At 41.6% G+C, this 24,243-nt stretch overlaps 1 protein-coding gene across 18 annotated transcripts; it reads right to left on the bottom strand.

The window, feature by feature from the left end:
* Positions 1-23,988, bottom strand: AMD1 (adenosylmethionine decarboxylase 1). 18 transcript variants are annotated; one of them, XM_078369950.1, is made up of 10 exons: positions 21,162-22,949; positions 15,233-20,737; positions 10,879-10,965; positions 9,729-9,855; positions 8,392-8,494; positions 6,386-6,428; positions 6,141-6,309; positions 5,764-5,856; positions 5,525-5,680; positions 2,880-5,069 (listed from the first exon to the last, which is right to left on the bottom strand). In XM_078369950.1, the coding sequence occupies exons 4-10, from the start codon at positions 9,843-9,845 to the stop codon at positions 4,929-4,931; spliced, it is 822 nt and encodes a 273-aa protein (XP_078226076.1). In that variant the 5' UTR covers positions 9,846-9,855; positions 10,879-10,965; positions 15,233-20,737; positions 21,162-22,949; the 3' UTR covers positions 2,880-4,928. The 18 variants fall into 18 exon arrangements, with proteins under 18 accessions (XP_054110306.1, XP_002747064.1, XP_054110307.1 ...); XM_078369952.1 differs by having other exon boundaries at positions 15,233-21,444; positions 22,797-22,949; XM_078369954.1 differs by having other exon boundaries at positions 22,797-22,949.
* Between the last annotated feature and the right edge of the window lie 255 nt (positions 23,989-24,243).

Here is a 24,243-nt window from a genome sequence, read left to right as displayed (position 1 = left end):
TTTGCAAAATAACTGACAAGAAATTTTATTTGAAATACAGAGTTCCTATAACTTGGTAATAAAAACCAACCTAATTTAAAAATATACACTCAAACTCAGAGACATATTAATGGCCAATAAACACATGAGAACATGTTCATTAGTCATCAAGAAATGCAGACTGAAACCACAAGATACCACGACACACCCAGAAGTCACAATACTTGTGTGCAAATATTCATAGCAGCTTTACTCACACTTGCCAAAAACTAGAAACCAATAAAATGTTCACTAACAGGAAAACAGTTGAACAAATTATAATATATTCATACAACAGACTCCTACTCAGTAATAAGGATCGTTGAACCTTAACAATATTTATGCTTAAAAGAATTACAAAGTTTCAGGGAAAGGAAATAAATGAACCTCAGTCCATGATGAAAACATTTAGTGTGGTGGTCAGAGTATTGCTTAATTGCCTGGGTAGAGATAAGTGAACTTTTGTCCTGGTAAGATGTGGGCGAAGGAGAACCATTTACCATAATTATAGCTTAGGTTTTTGTTTTTTGAGATTTCTCACTCTGTCGCCCAGGTTAGAGTGCAGTGGCACAATCTTGGCTCACCACAACCTCCGCCTCTTGGGTTCAAGTGATTCTTCTGCCTCAGCCTTCAGTGTAGCTGGGATTGCAGACATGTACTACCATGCTTTGCTAATTTAGGATTATGGGCATGAGCTACCACACCCAGCTGGATTTATGTATTTCAGTTCAAATAAATTTTACTTAAAAAGATGGGCATATAGTTAGTAGACAGATATGCTAAATTAGAATGGTGCCGAAACTTGTATATAAAGGTTTATTGTACCACTTTACTTTGTAGGTTTGAAAATTCTCCACGTTAAGGCTGGGAGCGGTGGCTCACGCCTGTGATCCCTATACTTTGGGAGGCTGAGGTAGGTGGATCGCTTGAGGTCAGGAGATCCAGACCAGCCTGACCAACATGGTGAAACCCCTTCTCTACTAAAACCACAAAAAATTAGCTAGGCATGGTGGCAGGCACTTGTAATCCCAGCTACTCAGGAGGCTGAGGCAGAAGAATCACTTAACTCAGGAGGTAGAGGTTGCAGTGAGCTGAAATAGCGCTACTGCACTCCAGCCTGGGCAACGAAGACTGTCTCAATTAAAAAAAAAAAAAATTCTCCAAATTAAGATGTTGTTTACAAATCTAAAATCTATTGTCTGGGCTCCATATATATCCAACCATTTACCAGACATCCCTTGACATGTCTCTTTGATGGTTCTCTTGCCACCTTGAAGTCAAAGACCTCTAGCTATGTGTTTCAAATTTCACCATAGGGTTCTGTTTAGAATTCAGGAAAATGGTGGCTACTGCACAAAGGTCATGATTTTTGTTTTTGAGACAGGGTCTTACTTTTGCTTAAGCTGGCGTAGTGGTGTGATCACAGCTCACTGCAGCCTCGATCTCTTATTTATTATAGATATGGGGCCTCACTATGTTGCTCAGGCTGGCCTCAAATTCCTGGGCTCAAGAAATCCTCCCACACCTCAGCCTCCCAAACTTTTGGGATTACAGATGTAAGCCATGGTGTCTGACCCAAAGTTCAGTTTTGGACTAAGAATTTGGACACTTTACCAGGCGCAGTGGCTCACGCCTGTAATTTTAGCACCCTGGGAGGCCAAGGTGAGCAGTGCCTGAGGTCAGGAGTTTAATACCAGCCTGGCTAACATGGTGAAACCTTGTCTCTACTAATAACACAAAAATTAGCCAGGTATGATGGCACATCCCTGTAGTCCCAGTTCCAGCTACTTGGGTGACTGAGGCATGAGAATCACTTGAACCTAAGAGGCAGAGGTTGCAGCAAGCTGAGATTACACCAGTGCACTCCAGCCTGGGTGACAGAGCAAGAACATCTCAAAAAAAAAAAAATTTTTTTTGGACCCTTGCCATCATTCAAGGCACTAGCAACGAGGCCTATGGAGGACCCTAAGTGAAGAAAATCAGAGAAGTAAAACTAATGGAAATGTTTTAGGAAATCACAGGACAGTCTCTGAAAGCAGGCAAGGATGGAATCCAAATAAGCAGCACCTCTTCCATTATGACAAGAGGAAGGGCAAGGCAGATGCGAATGTAAAGCCTGAAGCCTGGAACCCAACAAATCCATCACAATTGTCCATCCTGAATAAAATATCATCACATTTTTCACTTATGTGTCTATGATCAAAAATTCATGACTGCTCATTAATGAACCACTGACTTCACTCACCTGTTTTCAGCAAATGAATCTTGTGAATACCTACTGCACAGATATATAACATTCTGCTTTTCTAGGGACACAATCTGTTTTTAATGAAAATTGAGAAAATATTTTCTAACTGAAGCATATTCTGAAAAAGATCAGAATATACATTTTCTGAAGATTTTCAGCTTATTACCTATTTGACAGCAGAACTAAAATGTTGCCAAATGAAGAAAATGATAAGTCAAGCATTATGGCAGAAGCCTGCAGTCCCAGCTACTTGGGAATCTGCATGACTGCTTGAGGCTAGAAGTCAAGAAGCAGTATATGCTATGACTGCACCTGTGAAAAGCCACTGCACTCCAGCCTGGATAACAGAACAAGACCCTAAGTTAGAAAAATAAAGAAAACTATAGAGCTTATAATTCCTTTCTACTTAACAGAAAGAAATAGCCATGAATGAAATAAGGAAACTTACAGTTTGATCATCCTCAACCAGTTTCAAGAGTCTACTATCTGTAATAAAGGTTGGGACCTAACACTTCCAACCTTTCATCTCTAAACTCACAAATACACATTGCTATATTGATTTTAAACTTATTTGGTCAAGTAGGATACTTTAAAAAACAGGGCAACAGAAAAGTTTCTGAATGTCACTAGACAATTAAACTTTTATTGAAGCGTAAACTGTGGTACAGAAATACATTTCAACTGATTTAAAGTCCAACACCAGTGAAAGGAGAAATTATGGCACCAAACTTTCCCTCCTCTATCACATCATGCTTTAGATGATGATTCAATCTACATTTCTGCTTTCTAGGCTTTGTCCCACACAACTTTGTGCAGTTTTTCAACATTAGAATTCTTAATTCTATTAGAAAAAAAAAAGGAAAAAAAACCCTCCAGACCTCAAGTCAACAAATCTATTGGGATATTATGTAACAACAAAGTCCACCTTGAGCATTGGTCCTCAAAACAGAGCACCTCAAAATATTAGATACTGTGCTCATTACAGAATCAAATTGATCACACTGATTGAAAACTTCCTCAATGAAACTTTCAATCAACAACATGTTTCAAATAAAAAGTCAAACAGTGTTCCAACCACTTGATTTCAAACCAAGTAGATTTTAGGTTTAGAAACACTAAAAAAAGGTGTTTCATTTATAAATACGGAAGGAACAAAAACATCACTGCATCAATCCAGAAATTATCAAAATATTTAGAGGACAATAAATATAAAATTCAGTTAACTTTGCTGTTTTCTCAGTTCCTTAAAATCCCAGAGTATCTGACAAATATACCTAAAAGATACCAACTCTTGAAAGTCTGTATTTCTAGACATTTTCCATTGAGTATTTTATAATTTTGTTATGTTTTACTTATTTATTCATGTATTCTGCTTCATGATGTTTACCTGAATGTGGACAATTCACATTCTGGACAGTCATTCACATTTCACCCTATGAATGCCATGGTGAGGGAAACACCATAGTTAGAGGAACAGATGAAGTCAGAACACTCACATGCATCACAGTCACAGAACTTTAAGTCACAAGATGAAAAGACATTGATTCTGCTTTGGATCAAAGTTTATAGAACACTATTTAATGGAAACGGTTGCTAAAGGAAAAGTTAAGGTGAATGATCCAAGCTGACTTGATTTACTGAATCCAGAACAAAATTACGTTAAATCTCTCTGGTAATTAACTAAATAAAAATCCTTTTATACCACTACTTAGTAAGTTAGTAAAGGTATGCTACTCATTAGATGCTAATCTCATTTACTGAGGAACACAGAATTGTTTGTTTTCCACAGTTCAGCCAGTACACTCTAATCTCAATCTATGACTCTGAGTCATCCCTGCTAATCAACTACTTTCCAAAAGAGCACATTACAAAACAAAAATAAGGCTAAATTCCCATGCCCTTTAAAGAATGTTAAGCCCAGGAACCATCTCCCCCATTCCTCATCTGGGGTACAGAATTAGTATATAAACCCACAGTGTTAACAATGTATTGCTTTATTTGGGGTCTTGGGGGAGACACCAGGGAGAGGGAAGAAATCAAAGCACTACAAATGCAGGGTCCAATAATGTTAAAATAGTAAATATGCAAAATGAGTAACTGGAATCATTTTTTAAGGACTTGACTCATGGAAGAACTTTAATTGCGGTTTCAAAAAACATCTGTATGAAGTAGAAATTGGTTTCAATAATATTAGTAAAGAATATGTTCTAGAAAGTGGAGGTAACAATGTAAAATTCTGGCAGCAATAGAACAGTCCCAGATAGGCTGAGGCCAACACCTAATGAGGACGAAAGCCTTGTCTGTGGGGAATTTTGGATGATACTTGGAGAAATATTACACTGTGCATAAACCAAATTGAGTTGCTTTCACAAGTGTTATAAAGTTTTATATAGTAAAAGATTTTTTCTACATGCACTTCAATTTCACAGCAAGAGTGGCAGAGAATACCTAAACACAGAAGAGAGCATTCATGCAAGATATCTAACTCCTTGATATAATAATGCATACAATTCAAAATGATTACACTATCATTACATCTAGGGCTTTCTGCAACTACACAGTGGTGGTTATGGAAAGCACTGCCCCCAGCATCGACATCTAGAAAGCATCCACCACCTTCTACGCGTGTTCTCTTTTTGCGTTTTTTCTTCATTTTTCTTAATCAACTCTGCTGTTGTTGCTGCTTCTTAGCAAAACTGGTAAAAACAAAATTGTAATCATTGAACATAGCACTCTGGCAATCAAGACGCTTAAAACCTTCAATCTTCTGGGGCGAAGAAAGCACTGTGCGACATTTAGAACTCTGGGGAGAAATTTAAATAACCATTAGTGTTTACAATCCACAAGTATTTTCAAACAAAACAGTTAAATAACAGACTTTTATCTTAATGAAACTAAGGTATGTGACTTATTTTAGCTGCCTTCTTATGTGCTGGAGGGACTGGGGCATCTTATGGTCCTTCCACCAGGCCTGTCAATAGCAAAACAGGAGGAACCCAACAATCTGGCTAGATAGAAATCAAAGACTGATAGAAGTCTGATGACACATGTAAAGCTTCTCATTTACCAGTAACCTCAAACAGTATTACCTCTGGATATGTGAGTGGCTAGGTATATGTGCTATCTTAGAAAACATCTTAGGCCTTACTGTTCTCATTTCCTTTAAGATTTTATAGTCATCAGAGAATAGATGTGTCGGTCAGTTTAAAAAAAAAAAAAAAAAAAAAGATTTTATGGTCAATAAAAAAATCAAATTACCTGATTAACAAACAAGGTGGTCACAAATTTTCCTGGTTTGAAGACTTCTACAACTTTCCTGATCAGGTCATCATAAGAGGTCTGACTTAAGTTTGTTTCAAAGCTAACATAAGAAAATTCTGGTTCTGGAGTGATGTGAATAGTCCAGTAAGTTCCCTGAGAGAAACAGTTCACAGTGTTAAGAATGGAAAGAGTATCACACATTTAAATAATCATTGAAGCAATATGTAGCTACTCACATCCGATTTCATTCCATTCATTGAATACCCGCAAGGATTGAACATTGTGGCATCAATGACAGAACCTGGTATCAGGTCACGAATTCCACTCTCCTGGGGGAAAGAAAAGGACTGAGTTTAACAAAGGTTTGACAAATAAAAACAAATGAGTTCAAAATTTAGTCCCAGGGTAGGAGGAGGGAGAAGAGCAGGAAAAATAAATAATGGGTAGTAGGCTTAACACTTGGGTGATGAAATACTCTGTATGACAAACACCCATGACACAAGTTTACCTAGGTAACAAACTTGCCCTTGTAACCCTGAACTTAAAAAACGAAAAATAAAATTTAGTCCCCGTGAAGAAGAATCCAGCAACAATGATTACTAAAAATGCTTACACGAGTGACATCCTTTGCAGTAACACCATCTTTCATGTAGAACTGGTCCATAACTGCTGGGTCAAGCTCACTCATCAGAATTTCCAAAGTTTGATCTGGCTGACTGATTACCCGACTCTCTGGGAAATCCAGAGTATATAAGTACCTACATAAAAGTTGAAAATAGTTCCTAAGAATGACAATTGGCAATTTAAGTTAAATCTCACATAGGACAACAAAAATCCACAAAATTGCATTAAACATACCAACAGTCAGAATTCATACGTCCCATACAATATGCTGCTCCATCTGTTGAGGGAAGACAATATAAAATAAATATAACATGTCCATTTAACTGGACGGTTACTACCCTCCCACAGTAAGCACAATGATACTAATGTCACCAATCAGTGGGCTGGGCGGAGTGGCTCACGCCTATAATCCCAGCACTTTGGGGAAAGCCAAGGTGAAAACCCGTCTCTACTAAAAATACAAAAATTACCTGGGCATGTTGGCACACACCTGTATTCCCAGCTACTTAGGAGGCTGAGGCAGGAAGGAGAATGCTTGAACCTGGGAGGCAGAAGCTGCAGTGAGCCAAGATCTCATGCCACTGCACTCCAGCCTGGGCAACAGAGCGAGACTGCGTCTCAAAAAAAAAAAAAAGGGACTGGGCGCAGTGGTTCACGCCTGTAATCCCAACACACTTTGGAAGGCTGAGTTGGGCAGATCACAAGGTCAAGAGATCAAGACCATCCTGGCCAATATGGTGAAACCCCATCTCTACTAAAAATACAAAAATTAGCCAGGCATGATGGCGTGCTTGCAGTCCCAGCTACTCAGGAGGCTGAAGCAGGAGAATTGCTTAAGCCTGGGAGGCAAAGGTTGCAGTGAGCTGAAATTGCTCCACTGCACTCCAGCCTGGCAACACAGCAAAATTCCTTCTCAAAAAAAGTCATCAGTGAAAGAAAAAGAAACAGTAGGTGAATTCTCAGATAAGCAGGATCAACTGACTTGATGGATATTTGCACTAAACACTCAACACTCTGACCTAGTTTGGTTTCATATTAGTAGATGTACTAAGTTAGATTTTCATGCTTGTGAGTGACTGTGCAAAGTTATTAAATTATCCTAGGTTTTCAGCCTTATCTAGGAAGTAAGGATGTTATTAGATAACCTTTAGTTCCCTGACTTCTATAAATAAACGCTTATTAAAAGGATGAAAGAAAAGAAACCCTTACCAATTTCATTCAAGAAACACTAATTTACACTGTGTAATTTTTAAAAGCCAGGTCAATTGTTATATAAAATGTTGGAGCAGATGACTGGGCATTTTTCTGGAAGAAATCATATCCTTCTTCATATTGTCAAAGGACATTATGATCTATATGTTAAGGACCACTGAGGCTGGAGGACTGCTAGCGGTCAGGAGTTCAAGACCAGCCTGGGCAACATAATGAGACTCCGTCTCTATTAAAAATAAAATAAAAGTTAGCTGGGTGCTTGAACCCAGGAGTTTCACATTTCAGTGAGCTATAATGATGCCACTGCTCTCCAGCCTGCGAGACAGAATGAGACCCTGTCTCAAACAAAAACACAAACAGAACCACTGAGTGAGACAGAAAGTAGGGTGACAGCCAGATGAAGATGAACTCTCTCTATGCTATATGAAAACCCAGAGATAGCAGGTGATCAATCCTACATTTTAAAATTCCATCTCAAGCAATTCCTAGATGGAAAAAAATAAAAATAAAATTCCATCATTTAAACAGCACTGACTTGTGATACACCCTAGGACTTTGAGAGGCCAAGGCAGGTGGGATCACTTGAGCCCAGGAGTTCAAGACTGGCCTGGGCAACACGGCAAAGCCTTGTCTCTACTAAAAAATACAAAAAAAAAATTAGCCAAGTGTGGTGGTATGCATCTGTAGCCCCAGATACTTGGGAGGCTACGGTGGGAGGATCACTTGAGCCTGGGATGTTGAGGCTGCAGTAAGCTGTGATAACACCAGTGCACCAGCATGGGTGACAGAGTAATACCCCCATCTAAAACAAACCAAAAAACTCACAAGGAAAGCAAACATTAGTGTATACAGCAAAGCAAATACAAAGCAAAAACAAGAGCAAAACTATGTCTGCATATGTATGCTCTCATATATTGAAAGATCTCTTAGAGGTTCCACTTTCTATCTTTAAGAAGACAACAGCGGGGAGGGGGAAAAATAAAAGAAAAATAAAGAAGACAACAAGTTTGTATTTTATTTCAACTTACTTGGGAAAATTGCATTAAGAAACTCTATTTCTTCCTGGAAATTCCGGTGTGGGTACCCTTGGTGAGAAGGCTTCATGAAATTCTTACGAGAATAAAAGAAGCTCTTTATTTAAAAAAAAAAAAAAAAAATTAACTTTTAGATGTAGAATTCAATCATTTTTTCTAAACGAATCAACTATTTCCCACATATCAAAACTGGGCAAAATCAAAACTCAACTATTTCTCCCTACATTTTACTTCTAAAATACACAAATTAGCTACCTGAGCTGATTCTAGTATAGCTATACATTAATGTACATTTATGAGACTGCAACATTTAGAAATTCTGTAACAGGAAAAATGTTAGGTCTAGCTGGGCATGGTGGCATATGCCTGTAGTCCTTGCTATTGGGAGGCTGAGGTAGGAGGATCACTTGGCCTGGGAGTTCAGCCAGGGCAACATACTGAAGCCCCATCCATCTTTTTTAAGCACATATTGCTTTAGATTCCTTGCAAGGATCAACATGTAACAACAAAAACTGCATTGAGTACTAATGACAATCCATCCTTTCCTTATGAAGTTAAAGATTAAAATTCAGGCTGAGTGTGGTGATTCATGCCTGTAATCCCAGCACTTTAGGAGGCCAAGGCGGGTGGAACACCTGAGGTCAGGAGTTTGAGACCAGCTTGGTCAACATTGTGAGACCCTGTCTCTACTAAAAATACAAAAAATTAGCCAGGTATGGTGGTGGGCGCCTGGGTAATCCCAGCTACTTGGAAGGGTGAGGCAAGAGAATTGCCTAAACCCGGAAGGCAGAGATTGCAGTGAGCTGAGATTGCACCATTGCACAGAACTGGGCAACAAGAGCAAAACTCTGTCTCAAAAAAAGAAAAAAAAAGATTAAAATTCAGTAACTGCTAGTTTCAGAAAATTATACTCTAGGTAAAACAACTTAGTTCTTGAAAAGTGTGAGAATTTAATTCAATACTGACTGTTGCTCTTCAACATAACTCTTCATTATAAAGACTGGACAATTTCAGTAATAACATTTTTCTTGCTTTTCCTTCTCTTCTTACCATTTATCTATTATTATAAGTAACCATGTCAAGAAATTAACTACTGAAGTGTCTGACTTCTTCATTTCTCTCTCCCATTTGAATTTCATCCTATTATCTGCTTCCTTCATATTTTCTGCTGTTCCTGAGAATCAGATCTCTAAAAGTATGAACACCTTACCAAGTGTTTGCATGCATTTTAACAAAGGCAGTGAGTATATAAATTTATTTAGTTGACATATTACAGGATAAGAACCTTAACATTTATGCCTGAAAATGTATTTAAATGTTTGCTTACTTACTTGAATTGAGTCAAACCCACTGTAATCCCTAGCAAGCTTCAACAGGGGAACCAGTGCTTTCAGCAAGAGGGTGGTACCACATGTCTTCAAAATGAAACGTCTCTTGGAGACAAACATGCTACTCTCACTGCAGTTGAAAAAAGTCACAATATTATAACAATACTAATGTACTACTGAGGGTGCAATCAACCAATTGAATTATCATTTACAATTTTGGCTAGTACTTTTAAATATCAGGATCTCAAGAAAGCAAGTAACACTATTCTTTTTTCTATTATACAAAACCACCGCAGGGCTTGACACACAGTAAGCATCTTGATAAACATTTGTATATTCATAATATAAACTTAGTTAAAAAAAAAAAAAAAGAGGTTGGGCACGATGGCTCACAAGGTCAGGAGTTCAAGACCAGCCTGGCCAAGATGGTGAAACCCTCATCTCTACTAAAAACATACAAATTAACCAGGTACATTGGCAGACACCTGTAATCCCAGCTACTTGGGAGGCCGAGGCAGGAGAATTGCTTGAACCTGGGCAGCAGAGGTTGCAGTGAGACAAGATTGTGCCACTGCACTCCAGCCTGGACAGAGTAAGACTCTGTCTCCAAAAAAAAAAAAAAAGTAGGCCCAGGCAGGGGGCGAGGCCGAGGAGACGGCAGCCTTGCCCCCTTGCCCAACTGTGGTCTCCAGGGCTGGCGTACACCCCCCCCCCAAAAAAAGAGGGGTCTGTTTAATCCAGTATCTCCCCCTGCAAGACCTATCACAATATATACTGTAAGCATTCAAAGTATTTGTTGAATAAATTAACTTTGCAACTGTAAAAAAGGCAATGAGCTTTTGCATACCAATTAGGCAACTGTATCTGTACAGTGAAGCTAACTTTCCCTCTGCCTGAACTGTTCTGATTAAGAGGTCCTTCTTTACTAACTGGGAGGAAAAGATGGCAACCACCTTGAACTATCTGGTGAGGCTTCAAAACCTACTTCCTAGAAACACCCACGTTACACTGAACATTTCCTTTTATATCATGTTCTTAAAAATAATGTTTAAAAAAAAAAAAAAAAAACAGAACTACAACTGAGAGGAATTTACTGTTTCACATAACATTAGGACTGAAGTTAGCTACCTAACACTTATTTTACAGGACTTACCTGAGTACATAAGCTTCCTGCTTGTCAGTTTTTGTCACACTTATGATTGAACATTGCACATCCTTCAAAAGTATGTCCCACTCAGATCTATCATTTAACAAAAAAATTATGATTAATCCACAACAGTACCTGCCTACTCATAAAAATTTCAAAGCTCACATTTTCCCATGAAGACCACATTTTAAACTAATATTGTTCCAGCTTATCTTATGAACACCAACATTTAGTTTGTTGCAAAATAGTCTATATTGGAATATCCAGATAAAGGATAGGTATATTATGCTATACATGAAAAAACAATAGATCATTATACTATGTATTTAGAAACTACTAAAAGAAAAATAGGCAAGAGAATGTTAAAAGGTCCATAAACCAAGGCAAGCCATTAACTCATCAATGATTACAGAAATTCAATGGTATACTTTGTCTATAAAATTTGCAATTTTTTAACCTTAAGAAACACTTAAAAGAAGAGCATAATTTTACCAATCTAATTGCAAAATACCTATGATATCTGACAGGCCATTTCACAAAAATGGCAAATCATTTCTTTTGTTTTTTGAGACTGGGTCAGGCTCTGTCACCCAGGCTGGAGTGCAGTGGCATGATATTGCTCACTGCAACCTCCACCGCTCAAGCAGCTGGGATTACAGGCACATGCCACCACATCTATTTTTAGTAGTGAGAGGGTTTCACCATGTTGGCCAGGCTGGTCTCCAGCTCCTGGCCTCAACTGATCTGCCTGCCTCAGCCTCCCAAAGTGCTGGATCACAGGTGTGAGCCACTGTGCCCAGTCAGCAAATCATTTCTTAATCAGATAAGACCTTTTTTTTTTTTTTTTTTTTTGAGACGGAGTTTTGCTCTTGTTACCCAGGCTGGAGTCCAATGGCACGATCTTGGCTCACCGCAACCTCCGGCTCCTCCTGGGTTCAGGTAATTTTCCTGCCTCAGCCTCCTGAGTAGCTGGGATTACAGGCACGTGCCACCATGCCCCGCTAATTTTTTGTATTTTTAGTAGACATGGGGTTTCACCATGTTGACCAGGATGGTCTTGATCTCTTGACCTCGTGATCCACCCGCGTCAGCCCCACGAAGTGCTGGGATTACCAGATAAGACCTTTTAAGAGAAATCCAACAGCAGAATGTTTTCTTCGTTTGTATTAAAAAGCAAGCACAACACCACGCAAGCCTGGTAGAATTTTGTGCCTGTCTCACCATTTTGCTATAAGAAACTGTTATTGACCCATCTGCATACCCATACCCATTCAAAAATCTTTAATGTGTTAGGCTTGCCAATGATTACAGAGCTGAGTTCCTGTATTTGACTAACATTACTCAGCAACTTTTAAAAAAGAGCTATTAAAAAACTGTAAGGTTCTTTAAAAAAGGTGCTAACAATTTGTTCATACGTGGAAAGAATACATATGCAGGACATATACTATGACAAACCTTGAAATTACCCATGGCTTGTATGATGGGACACACCTGTAATCCGAGCGACTCCAGAGGCTGATGCAGAAAAGTCACTTAAACCCAGAAGGTGGAGGTTGCAATGATCTGAGATCTTACCACTGCATTCCAGCTTGGGCAACAGAGAAAGACTGCCTCTTAAAAAAAAATTTTTTTTTTTTGCCTGGTAGCAGTGGCTCATGCCTGTAATCCCAGCTCTTTGGGAGGCCAAGTCAAGTGGGTCACCCGAGGTCAGGAGTTTGAGAACAGCCTGGCCAACATGGTGAAACCCCATCTCAACTAAACCTCCAAAAATCAGTTGGGCATGGTGGCAGGCACCTGTAATGCCTGCTACTTGGGAGGCTGAAGCAGGCAGGAGATCCAACATGGGAGATGGAGGTTGCAGTGAGCCGAAATCATACCACTATACTCCAGTCTGGGTGAAAAGAGCAAAACTCCATCTCAAAAATAAATAACTTTATTGGTGGGAATGAAATCCTGCTTCACTTGATAAAGATAAATTTACAAAATTAGTACAAAAATTATGTACTATTAGACTCCAAATCCTGAATATGAAGGTAAATAAAAATACCCACTATCATTAAGTATTAGAAGCATTAAGTAAAATTTAAGAATTTTTGTTAAGCGCTTATCTAATTCAGATCTATCGATAATGCTACCTGCTTAAATCATCACCGACTTCCAAGTACAAGTTAGCCTTCTTGCATATATTTTTTTACCCAATGGACACACTAGCAAATCCCAACCCTCCCTTTCTCCATTATATTCGTCATTTCTATTAAGACTTTTAAACATGTCCCATGGCTGAACTAAACAGTGTAACACTCTTTTCTTTTTGAGACAGTCTTGCACTGTGGCCAGGCTGAAGTGCAGTGGCAGGATCTCAGTTCACTGCAACCTCCACCTCCTGGGCTCAAGAGACTCTCCTGCCTCAGCCTCCCAAGTAGCTGGGACTACAGGTGTGCACCACTGCACCCAGCTAATTTTTGTATTTTGAGTAGAGACAGGCAGGGTATCACCATGTTGGCCAGGATGGTTTCAATCTCCTGATCTCATGATCCGCCTGCCTTGGCAACCCAAAGTGCTGGGATTACAGGCATAAACCACTGCGCCCGGCCTGTTTCTCTCTCTTTTTTTTTCAAGGCTGTTATGGCCAGACATCATAGTTCAGAGAACCCCTGATGGAAGGACTACAAGGCCAGGAGTTCGAGACCAGCCTGGGCAACATAGCAATACCCAGTCTCTTAAAAATAAAACTTAAAAAGGGGTAGCTGGGCATGATGGTGCAGGCCTGTAGTCCCAGCTACTCAGTAAGCTGATGTGGGAAGATTCCTTGAGCCCAGGAGGTGGAGGATGCAGGGAACCATGATCACAACACTATACTCCAGCCAGGACAACATGCAAGACTCTCTTACAAAACAAAAGTATTCCCCCTTACAACTTGTAGAATGGTTGTGACACAGCTACTTTAAAATGTTGGTCTGTGTCCCCTTGAAGTTGATGTCTGCTGTCTTTTCCTCTGAGATTTTCCTGGTTTTTCGTATGTTAATTAATTTAGGATTGCATATTTGGATCATGTTACACCATTCTAGGTCTTGATTTTTAAAAACTTTTAGCAGACAATCAATCTCGTTTGGTTCAGGCTTCAAGCTGTTTCTACAAAAAAAATATATACAAAAATTAGCCAGGTGTGGTGGCGCATGCCTGTGATCTCAGCTACTCAGAAGGCTGAGGCAAGGCTGGGCGCGGTGGCTCACGCCTGTAATCCCAGCACCTAGGGAGGCCAAAGCGGGTGGATCACAAGGTCAAGAGATCGAGACCATCCTAGTCAACATGGTGAAACCCCGTCTCTATTGAAAATACAAAAAATTAGCTGGGCATGGTGGAGCGTGCCTGTAACCCCAGCTACTCAGGAGGATGAGGCAGGAGAATTGCCTGAACCCAGGAGGCGGAGGTTGTGGTGAGCCGAGATCGCGCCATTGCACTCCAGCCTGGGTAACAAGAGCAAAAAGAAGGCTGAGGCAGGAGGATTCCATAAACCCAGGACTTTGAGGCTTCAGTAAGCTATGACTGCACCACCTCACTCCAGCCTGGGCAACAGAGAGACCCTCTCAAAATGAAACAGAGTTTTAGTATCTACACACTGCAGCAGACTGCATGTAACTGTGTCTCCCTCTAGGGCCAAGTGAGGAGAGGAGCAAGATTAAGAAAACACCAGCCCAAAGATTCCACTATGATACTCTTTGCTCTTGGGACCATAGTTCCTCTAGTTTACTTTTTTTTGAGACAGTCTTGCTCTGTTGCCAGGCACCAGGCTGGAGTCCAGTGGTGCAATCTCAGCTCACTGCAATCTCCGCCTCTTAGGTTCAAGCAATTCTCCTGCCTCAGCCTCCCAAGTAGCTGGGACTACATGCGCGAGCCACTACGCCCAGCTAATTTTCGTATTTAGTAGAGACGGGGTTTCACCATGTTGGCCAGGATGGTCTCGATCTCTTGACCTCATGATCCACCTGTCTCGGCCTCCTAAAGTGCTGGGATTACAGGCGTGAGCCACCGCACCCGGCCCCTCTAATTTAAAAAGGATCCCCTTCTCTTGTCATTTTAGGCATCTGCCTAACTACCACAGCTGCTGAAGGCTTACAAGGGGGTTGGGGCAACAGAACAAAACAAAACAAAAGCAAAAAAGAGAATTCCTCCTTCTGACTAAAAGGGGGCCTCTCTTTCTTTGCAGACCAGAACTAGAGAGCCTTTCTTGGAACTATTTCTGCCTGCCCCTACTGTTCAATTCTGGGTTTCTGGCAAGCCCAGTAGACACCAGAGAGGAAAAAAACAGGAAATTCACTGCTGGTTCAGTGGAATTTAAAGTTCTGGCTTTCCAATTCACCTGCTAAAATTTACTTCTGAGTCCTTCGATAGCTGCTCAACGATGCTTTCTGTCTAAGGTTTATTAATTGCATTTTAATAAGTGAAGACAGTGTAGCATCCTTTTTCTGTAATGGCAGAAAGAAATAACCTTAACTTTTGTTTTCTGAGCCAGTCAGTCTCGCTGAGGCCTAGGCTGGAAAACAACAGCACAATCTACAGCTCACTGCAGCCTTGGCCCCCCAGGCTCAAAGAGATCCTCCCACCTCAGCCTCCCAAGTAACTGAGACCACAGACATGTGTCACTATACCTTGCTAATATACTTTTAACTTTTTGGAGAAATGAGGTCTATCTTGGCCAGGCTGGCCTCAAACTCCTAGGCTAATGTGATCCTCCCACCTTGGCCTTCCAAAGTGCTAGGATTATAGGCACATGCCAACCCATCTGGCTTCAAAATACTCTTATACTCATTCAACATCAGTTAATAAAATTCTCCATCCAAACCTTTCCAACTAATAGTAATGCTCCAGTAGTCAATTTTTCAGTCATAGTATCAAAGAACGCAATTACTTTAAGCACACTAGGACAAACAGTTGAACTAACCTAGTGATTATAAACGCGTATCTTAACAGAGTTGCTGGGCTCCACAAAAACAAATCAGAGGGCAAGAAAGATGACAATAAGAAAAATGAGTAAGATGGCTGGGTGCGGTGGCTCATGTGGTCAGGAGTTCAAGACCGGCCTGGCCAACATAGTGAAACACCGTCTTTACAAAAAATACAAAAATTAGCCAGGCGTGGTGGCATCTGCCTATAGTCCCAGCTACCTGTGGGGGCTGAGGCAGCAGAATTGCTTGAACCCAGGAGGCAGTGGTGACAGTGAGCTGAGACCGTGCCATTGCACTTCAGCCTGGGTAACAGAGCGAAAAGCCATCTTAAAAAAAAAAAAAAAAAGAGAGCGAAAGAAAAAGAAGTCAATACAATACTATACATGTACATAAAGTAGGTGAAAAACCAACTCTGCAACAGGTGAAAATTTCAACATAAATTATTTCTATCACATTTCTGTGGGGAAAAATGGCCTGCGTTTATAAATAAAGCTCAGGAACCTAGCCACACTCATTCATTTATACATTGTCTATGGTTATTTTCTTCCTATGAGGGCAGGGCTGAGTAGTTGCAACAGAGACTGTCTGCCTTGCAAAATTTAAAATTTACTCTCCAGTCCTTTACAGAAAGTTTGCTGACTCTTGTTTTGATGGAAAGATTTTCAGTGCTCTGCTTTCTGATCAAATTAATGATGGAAAAGACAAAGTACTTTATACAGTTGACAAAGCCATTTTCTAAATCACATATCTATAATTACAACACTAGACAACATTAAGGCTGGGTGCAGTAGCTCATTCATGCCTGTAATCCCAGCATTTTGGTTGGCTGAGGTGGGCGGATCACTGGAGGTCAGGAGTTCTGAGACCAGCCGGGCCAACATGGTAAAACCTCATCTCTACTAAAAATACAGAAATTAGCTGGGAGTGATGGCATGCACCTGTAATCCTAGCTACTTGGGAGGCTAAGGCAGGAGAATTGACTGAACTTGGGAGAGTTGCAGTGAGCCGAGATCGCACCACAGCACTCCAGCCTGGGTGAAAGAGTGAGACTGTCTCAAAAATAAAACAAAAACAAAAACCATACTATTCTATTCAAACAGATCAATTTGGCAATCCTTGCTATTTAAACAGAGTTCAGTAAATCAAGGTGATGGCTATAAGGCTGAATCAAGACAAGCAAGATAGCAAGGTGACTTTGGGATTTGTTCACATTACAGACCACATAATACTGATCTAGTCATTAGAAATTACTATAAAGCTATTTAAGCACACAATTGTTTTTTCTTCTTTTTCTTTTTTCTTTTTTGAGATGGAGTCTTGTTCTGTCACCCAGGCTGGAATGCAGTGGTGGCACGGTATTAGCTCACTGCAACCTCCACCTCCCAGGTTTAAGTGCTTCTCCTGTCTCAGCCTCCCGAGTAGCTGGGATTACAGGCATGTGCCACCATGCCCAGCTATTTTTGTGTGTGTATTTTTAGTAGAGACAGGGTATCAGGTCTGGGATTACAGGTCTGCACCACCATGCCTGGACTTAACCACACGATTCTTAGGTGCATATAAAAACCCAAAGAAATATGTACAACGAGTATTTTCTGATTTGAATTCCTTTTTCTCATTTTTTTTTTTTATTCCTCCCTCCCATCCCTTTTTCTCATCTTAAATGCCATTTCTTTGATCTGACTCAGTGGTTCTCAACTTGTGATAATTTTGCCACCCAGGAGACATGTGGCAACATTTGGAGGTATTTTTTATTACATCTGGGGTGTTGGTGGTGTTGCCAGCATGTAGTGGATAGAGGCCAGGGACACTGCTACACAGGTTATAATTAACAGGATAATCACTGACAACAATGAATTACCTGAATCAAAATGTCAAGAATGCTGAGGTTGAGATATCCTAATTTCACTTAAAGAGTAGGTACTAAAATATTAAATAAAATCAGAGATCATGATAAATGATCCCAAAGAAATAGATATTCTATATTAATAAGAGCACATGAATTGCATGTCTGAAAAGCAACACTTTGGTGGCATGCCACATTTTATATTTAAAATATTTTCTTAGAGGCTGAGGTCTAATAAAAATAGAACTTAGGAAGGGACAAGATAATTATAACAAGACCTCTGTGTTGCCTGATTGAAACCCCATCTCTATTAAAAATACAAAAATTAGCCAGATATGGTGGCACAGGCCTGTAGTCCCAGCTACTTGGGAGGCTGAGGCAAGAGAATCACTTGAAGCTAGGAGACAGAGGCTGCAGTGCGCTGAGATCATGCCATTACACCCCAGCCTGGGAGACAAAGCAAGATTCTATGTCTCAAAAAAAGAAGTAGTAAATGACTGAGGTCAAGTATCTTGAACAAGTGTCCCAAGACTACATAACAGGGAAAAACAGTCTCTTCCACAAATGGTGCTGGGGAAAATGGATGTCCACATCCAAATAAAATTAAGTTGGACTTTTACCTTACATCATAAACAAAAATTAACTCAAAATGGGTCAAGGGCCTAAACATTAAAAGTGAATAAAACTCCTAAAAGAATAGGTAAATGCTTCAGGAGGTTAGATTTGGCAATGATTTCTTGGATCATTGCCAAATGACAAATGAAATTTGAAAATCTAAAATGTAAAAATTTCTTTACATCAAAAGAAACGAGTGAAAAAGACAACTACAGAATAAAATACTTGCAAGTAACCTGATAAACGGTCAATATTTAAAGTAAAAGAAACACCTACACACAACTCAAAACAAAAGTGATTAAAAAATGGACAAAAGGGCCAGGCACGATGGCTCAATCATTTCAAGTCAGGAGAAATTTGAGACCAGCCTGGCCAACATGGCCAAACCCTGTCTTTACTAAAAATATAAAAATTAGCTGGGTGTGACAGTGTGTACCTGTAGTGCCAGCTACTAGAGAGCCTCAGGCAGGAGAATAGCTTAAACCTGGGAGGTAGAGGTTGCAGTGAGCAGAGATGGCACCACTGCACTCCAGCCTGGGTGACGGACTGTCTCAGAAAAAAAAAAAAAAAAAAAAAAAAAGGACAAAGAACTTAAATACAGAAGGAATCCATTAGTGCAGGGTTATGCTCTAATCACCTGAAAAGTAAATACATGGATCCTATCACCATATCCAGTTAGGTCAGACACCGTCTGAGGATACCAAGAGATTTTTATTTAAAAAGCTTCCAGGTCATGAGATTACTCATTACTCCCTAATGTAAAATTGACTGGTTTCAGAGTTCATGTCATTTATCCAAAGTCACTGCAGTTCCCCAATTCTGATCTTACCTCATATTTTTAGGTTTTAGAGACTCTCATTACATGTAGGATATTCATCAGGGTGCCTCTACCCCAGGGAGTAAGCAGTCTTTGGGTCACAAGCATCCTAAAACCAAATTATTCTTGCGTAAAGCTAGACTGACCACAAGTTGAGATTCTGAGGATGCCTTCCTGGGTCAGTCAATTCAGATACCCAGAAAAATAAGCCTCCTTTTGTGCAAAGATATGAACCCAGAATGCAGCTACACTATTATAATCACATTATTGTTTCTCTATCTCAAATTTTTATCCCCAATCAGTATAATTACTCCTCTCAGTTTTCTGCTACTCTCAATATGTGCTTCTTAAAGACACATGGTTTGTAAACAGTTGAAATTTTTTTGTTGTTGAGACAGGGTCTCACTCTGTCACCCAGATGGAGAGCGGTGGTGCAATCTCATTTCGCTGCAGTCTCGGCCTCCCAATGGCTCAAAAAAATCCTCCCACCTCAGCCCCTGAGTAGGCTGGACTGCAAACATGCACCAGGATAGACCACCATGCACGCATAATTTTTCAATTTTTTTGTAGAGTCAAGATTTCACTATGTTGCCCACACTAGTCTCAAACTCCTTGGCCTTTCAGAGTGCTGGGATTAGACATGAGCCACCAAGCCCAGCCCTGAAACCTTTTTGAAACTGCTGGGAGGAATGTAATGAGAAGCTTAATTCTTCAGCGGAAGCATTTCTACCCCAAAACATTACACTAAAAGGTTTTTTGGCAATGGGCTGTAAATTCCTTCAATGTAAATTATTGATAGGGCAATACTGCATAACAACGTAGTCAAATAAGGCATGAATTTGGGGAAAGTTACTCTGAGGTATGACTATCTTTGCAACTGCCCCAATCCTTTACTAAAAATGTTTTAGTTATAAAATCTGAGTAAAACACAGTAACAGCAGCTGTACATCCCACCAGTTCTAGTTTTCATATGTTCACGTATAACTATAAAAATAAAAAACCTCTAACCTTTCATCCTTTCCACCTCAATTACAATTTCCCATCTAAACCCACCTAAATACTAAAAATAGCTCAGGTCTGTTTGTGATGCTGTCTAAAGCAAAAAGGATTTCCAGTCCTGAAAAATCACTCTTAGCAAAATTTTCTATTTTCTAACAGACTTCCTCCTTAATACTCTCACCCTCCCTAAAGCTGCCATTTCTTATAAAAAGCTTTTGTTTGGTACAGCACTTTGTGATCTAACAACTAAACCATTTTTTAAATGGTCACTGATTTTTATTCAACATGCCTAAAATCTGAAAAATTAGAGAAAACTGCAAGTTACCCCTAAGAAACTGCCTCTCCCTTGTCCTTTATTCATCTGGATACACCTAGACTGCTGCTTTTCGCCAACAGTATTGTTTAACTCAAGCTATATCATACAGGATGTTTCTTTGTTAAATTTCTCAGTATTACATAATTTGTTCACTTACTAAGATAAATTATCTTAAATGGTCTTCAAGAGCGAAGCAGTGTTTAGTGTACAATCAGAAAGGATTCCAGCTTAACTTGGCATTAAAGCTTGGACTGATGAGCCAAGTTTGCTTAAAGTGAATTCTATTCCCTCACACCACACACAAAATCAATTCCAGATGGATTGCAGATCTAAATATGAAAGGTAAACATCGTTTAGGCGAAAAAAATATTTCAGACTTTGGGATGAGCAAACAGAGAGAAGCATGTTCCCTCTGTTTCTCAGAATGAGTGAAAAAGGTTGGATATTTTCTCCCTTGAATTATTTACTCCAAAGAAACCATCTGGGCCTAGATGATTAATGACTGATTCAAGTTATTTAGGTGTTCTAGGACTATTTTAGGTTTTCTATTTCTTCCTGCATTAGTTTTAGAAAGCTATTTTTCCAGGAATTTTTTTCTCCCTAATAACCTTATCTTGTTATCCTTGCCTTTAGCATGGATACTAATGCTGTCTTTGGACATTTAAGGCTCTCACTCTCTTAATCCTTTCTATGTCCATATGTTTAAAATGCTTTATAAACAGACTGGTAACACTTCTTCCAGGAGCTATGTACCATTATTGCCTCCATTTTAGAGACGAGGAAACAGCCCACATAGCTATTAAATGCTGAATTCAAGTCTTGCTATTCCAGAGGCTGTGCACTTAATCATGTCATTTGAGTAAAACATGTCATGCTTTATTCTTCTAGATGACCGATTATTCTTCCCTGGGGTCTCTGGGGCTGGCACCCCACATCCCCACAAACCAGACTCCATCGATGATACTCTTTGCTAGGCCGTTGATTTTAGGTGATTCATCGAAGATCGATTTCAGGTTTTTTTTGTTGGTTTAACAACCTGGTAAATAAATAACGACTTGAGTGGTCACTGAAAATGCTCCTACAAAGGTCACCACCGGACCTCTTCTTTAAATCAAGAGATTTTTCAGTTCTTGCTTAACTTGCTATTTCTACAACAGTTACAATGTGGCGGTAGACGACAACAGTTGTTTAATGAATGCTACATGTCCACAAAATGGATGGCACTAAATCATGAACTCTACTCAAGGGAATATTTTATCCTTCAAGGTTTAACTTTGGCCATGATTTTAAGAGCCACACTGAAAAACAATTTCGGCTGATTAAAGTACAAAGTAAAAATGGTTCTTAAACATTTAGAGAGAGCAGGCTGCTTTTTCAAAAGCCTCTTCCCCCTCCATCCACTTTGACTCAGGAAACTCTGAAGAGCCAAACCGCCAAGAACTTGGTGAGAACACAAACTTCTTCCCTTTATTAAGAACATGTACTTACTACTTATCTAAGGGCTCAAACATCTAAAAAGCCAAAGTGACAGTTTCTGTTACTCATTTTCTAGGACTGTTCTTACCCATTAATTCTTTCTTCCTTGCCAAGATTTTCTAGGTTATAATCCTGATCACAATCGTTTTACCAAACGCCTATCAAAAATACCAGCTTTCTCGTCAGTGAAATGAATACTAAGCTTCTCCATGACCAAAGCACTGCTTCCGATAATCTACACGTGAGCCTGGCACGTAGCAAGCACTACAGACATTTTAAGTGTCACGCGAAGCTTGAAAAATTAGACCTATTTCATTTTTTTCTACAATGGAATCGCTCACGATGTACTGCTAGAAACTGGGCTTCCCATCGTGCCTTAAAGTCTTGGTAGCACGTGTCTGCCTGGATTCCCTTTTCCAGTTGCTTTTTGTCAAGGGACAGCTCCGAGAGCAGCCAACATTCCTAAAACGCCCATTGGCCCACACCCTGGGGCCAGGCTCCGGGTCGGTCCCAGGAGCTCATTGGTCGCCGCCTCTCAATGAAGCAGGCAACGCCGGTTACTCCGCCACACGGCCACTCGCCGCACTTGTGCGCAGAGGAGCCGGGAATCCGGTGGCAGGGCCTAGGAAGGCAGTGGGGTGGCTACTGGTGCGACCGCCGCCGGGAACAAGGCCCAAGAAGCCAGGGGATCTCTGTGTTTTTACTTAAACTTGGATTTCCACAGTAATACCAACTAAAACGCCTCTTCGGCGCGGTCAGCTTATTCTCTCCCGCCTGATGGCCCGCGGTGGGAGTGGGCCCCAGATTCCTTTGCTCAAGCTTAAGGCATTAGAGGCATTATGTCCTGGGCTAGGCGGGCCTCCCTACACCCGCACTTCTCCGGCTCCCGCCGGGTCCGTAGGTTACACAAACCAAGGTCAAGAGACTGGTGAGCAACCCTCGGCGGGCTCCGCGGCCGTGTCGGGGGCAGCCAGGGGTACTGCGCCGTCTGCCCAACCGCCCCAAAAAGGCTCTGGCGCAGAGCACGTTAGGGCAGCGGTGGGGCCCAGCCACTGCGACACGACTGTTCCCGCCCAATCCCCGCCGCTCGAGCGCCACATGCTGCTCGCGGCCACCGCGGGTGGGAGGCCTGCTCGCTAGCCCCTCAAACCAGGCCGGGAGGGCCCCTTCGGTCGGCGCCCGCGGCAAGAACGAGCGCCACTCCTGCCCTCCATTCCCTGAGGCGGGCACGCCCGAATTAGCGCCTAAGCCGGCCGAGCCACACCTGCCGAAGGGAACCCGCGGAGGCGCCCCCGACCCCCACCTGGGGCCCCTGCCGCCAACTACTACCAAGGGGCAAGTCGGGAGGCGGGGGCCGTAAAACCACCACGGGCCGCGCCGCCCGCCGCCCCGCGCGGGACGTTACCTGAGCACGCGGCCGCGCCGGCCTCCTCCCCTCCCCCAGGGCAGTGCTTGGCGCGGCAACGACGGCGGGAGAAGCCGGATCCGGCCCGCGTGGACACGGCCGATCTCCCCCAAACCGCGCACATTCCAAGGCCGCCGAAGCGATCCCTGCCCGCAGACCTGCCCCCACCTGAAGGTTGCGGGAACCCGGGCCCCACCCGTGACTGGTGCCTCGGCGGCGGCGGCGACAGTCCCCAGGCCCGGATGTCAGCGAGCGCCCTGGGGACCCACCTTGGGATAGTGCGAAGATCCCCAGATCCTTGGTTTGCGTCGGGCTGCTGCCGGGAGAACCAAACCTCCAGCAGCTTCTCGGTCCCTTCGAAAAAATGTGCAGCTTCCATCACCGTGAGACTAGCGAACAACCAACAACCACAGAAAATCAACTAAATTAAACCTCTTCTCCCGCCGCTGCCGCCGCCGCTGCGGATTGTTCCAGCTGTGTTACTAAAGTTCAGGTTCCTTTTTTTTTTGGCTATAATTTTATATTAACTTTTTTTAAAAAAGGACTAATAAAATTTTCCCGGCTTTGTGTGAGCGAAAGTTGAACGTGAGTCTTTTGGAAATAGAGGCAGATACAGTTCAGTCTCTTGTATTCCGCTGCTTCCCCGTTAGAGAGAGTAGAGCGAGCGCTAGCTAATATCGCCGGCCATACTGTGTAAGCGAGGGCGCTGCGTGAGCACCGCCTTTATATAACCCAGCGGCCCTAAAGGGCCAGGAAGTGACGCATAGTCCCGCCTCCATGGCCCATAGGTGCCGCCGCCTGTCAATCACTCGCGGCCGAGTGGTGGCTGGCTGGCCGAGGGCCTGTGGAGAGCGCCGGGAGCTGCCCACTGCGTTGCGGCTCGGGCTGTCCCTGGCCCGTAAGTGGGAGTCGGTGCTGTGATGTCCGGCTGGGGACTAGAAACCTCGGATCGAA

This window comes from Callithrix jacchus, chromosome 4 (genome assembly GCF_049354715.1).
Source record: "Callithrix jacchus isolate 240 chromosome 4, calJac240_pri, whole genome shotgun sequence".
Classification (NCBI taxonomy): Eukaryota; Metazoa; Chordata; class Mammalia; order Primates; family Cebidae; genus Callithrix; species Callithrix jacchus.
Note: the sequence above shows the minus strand (reverse complement) of the source record. Positions and strands in the feature narration are given on the sequence as shown.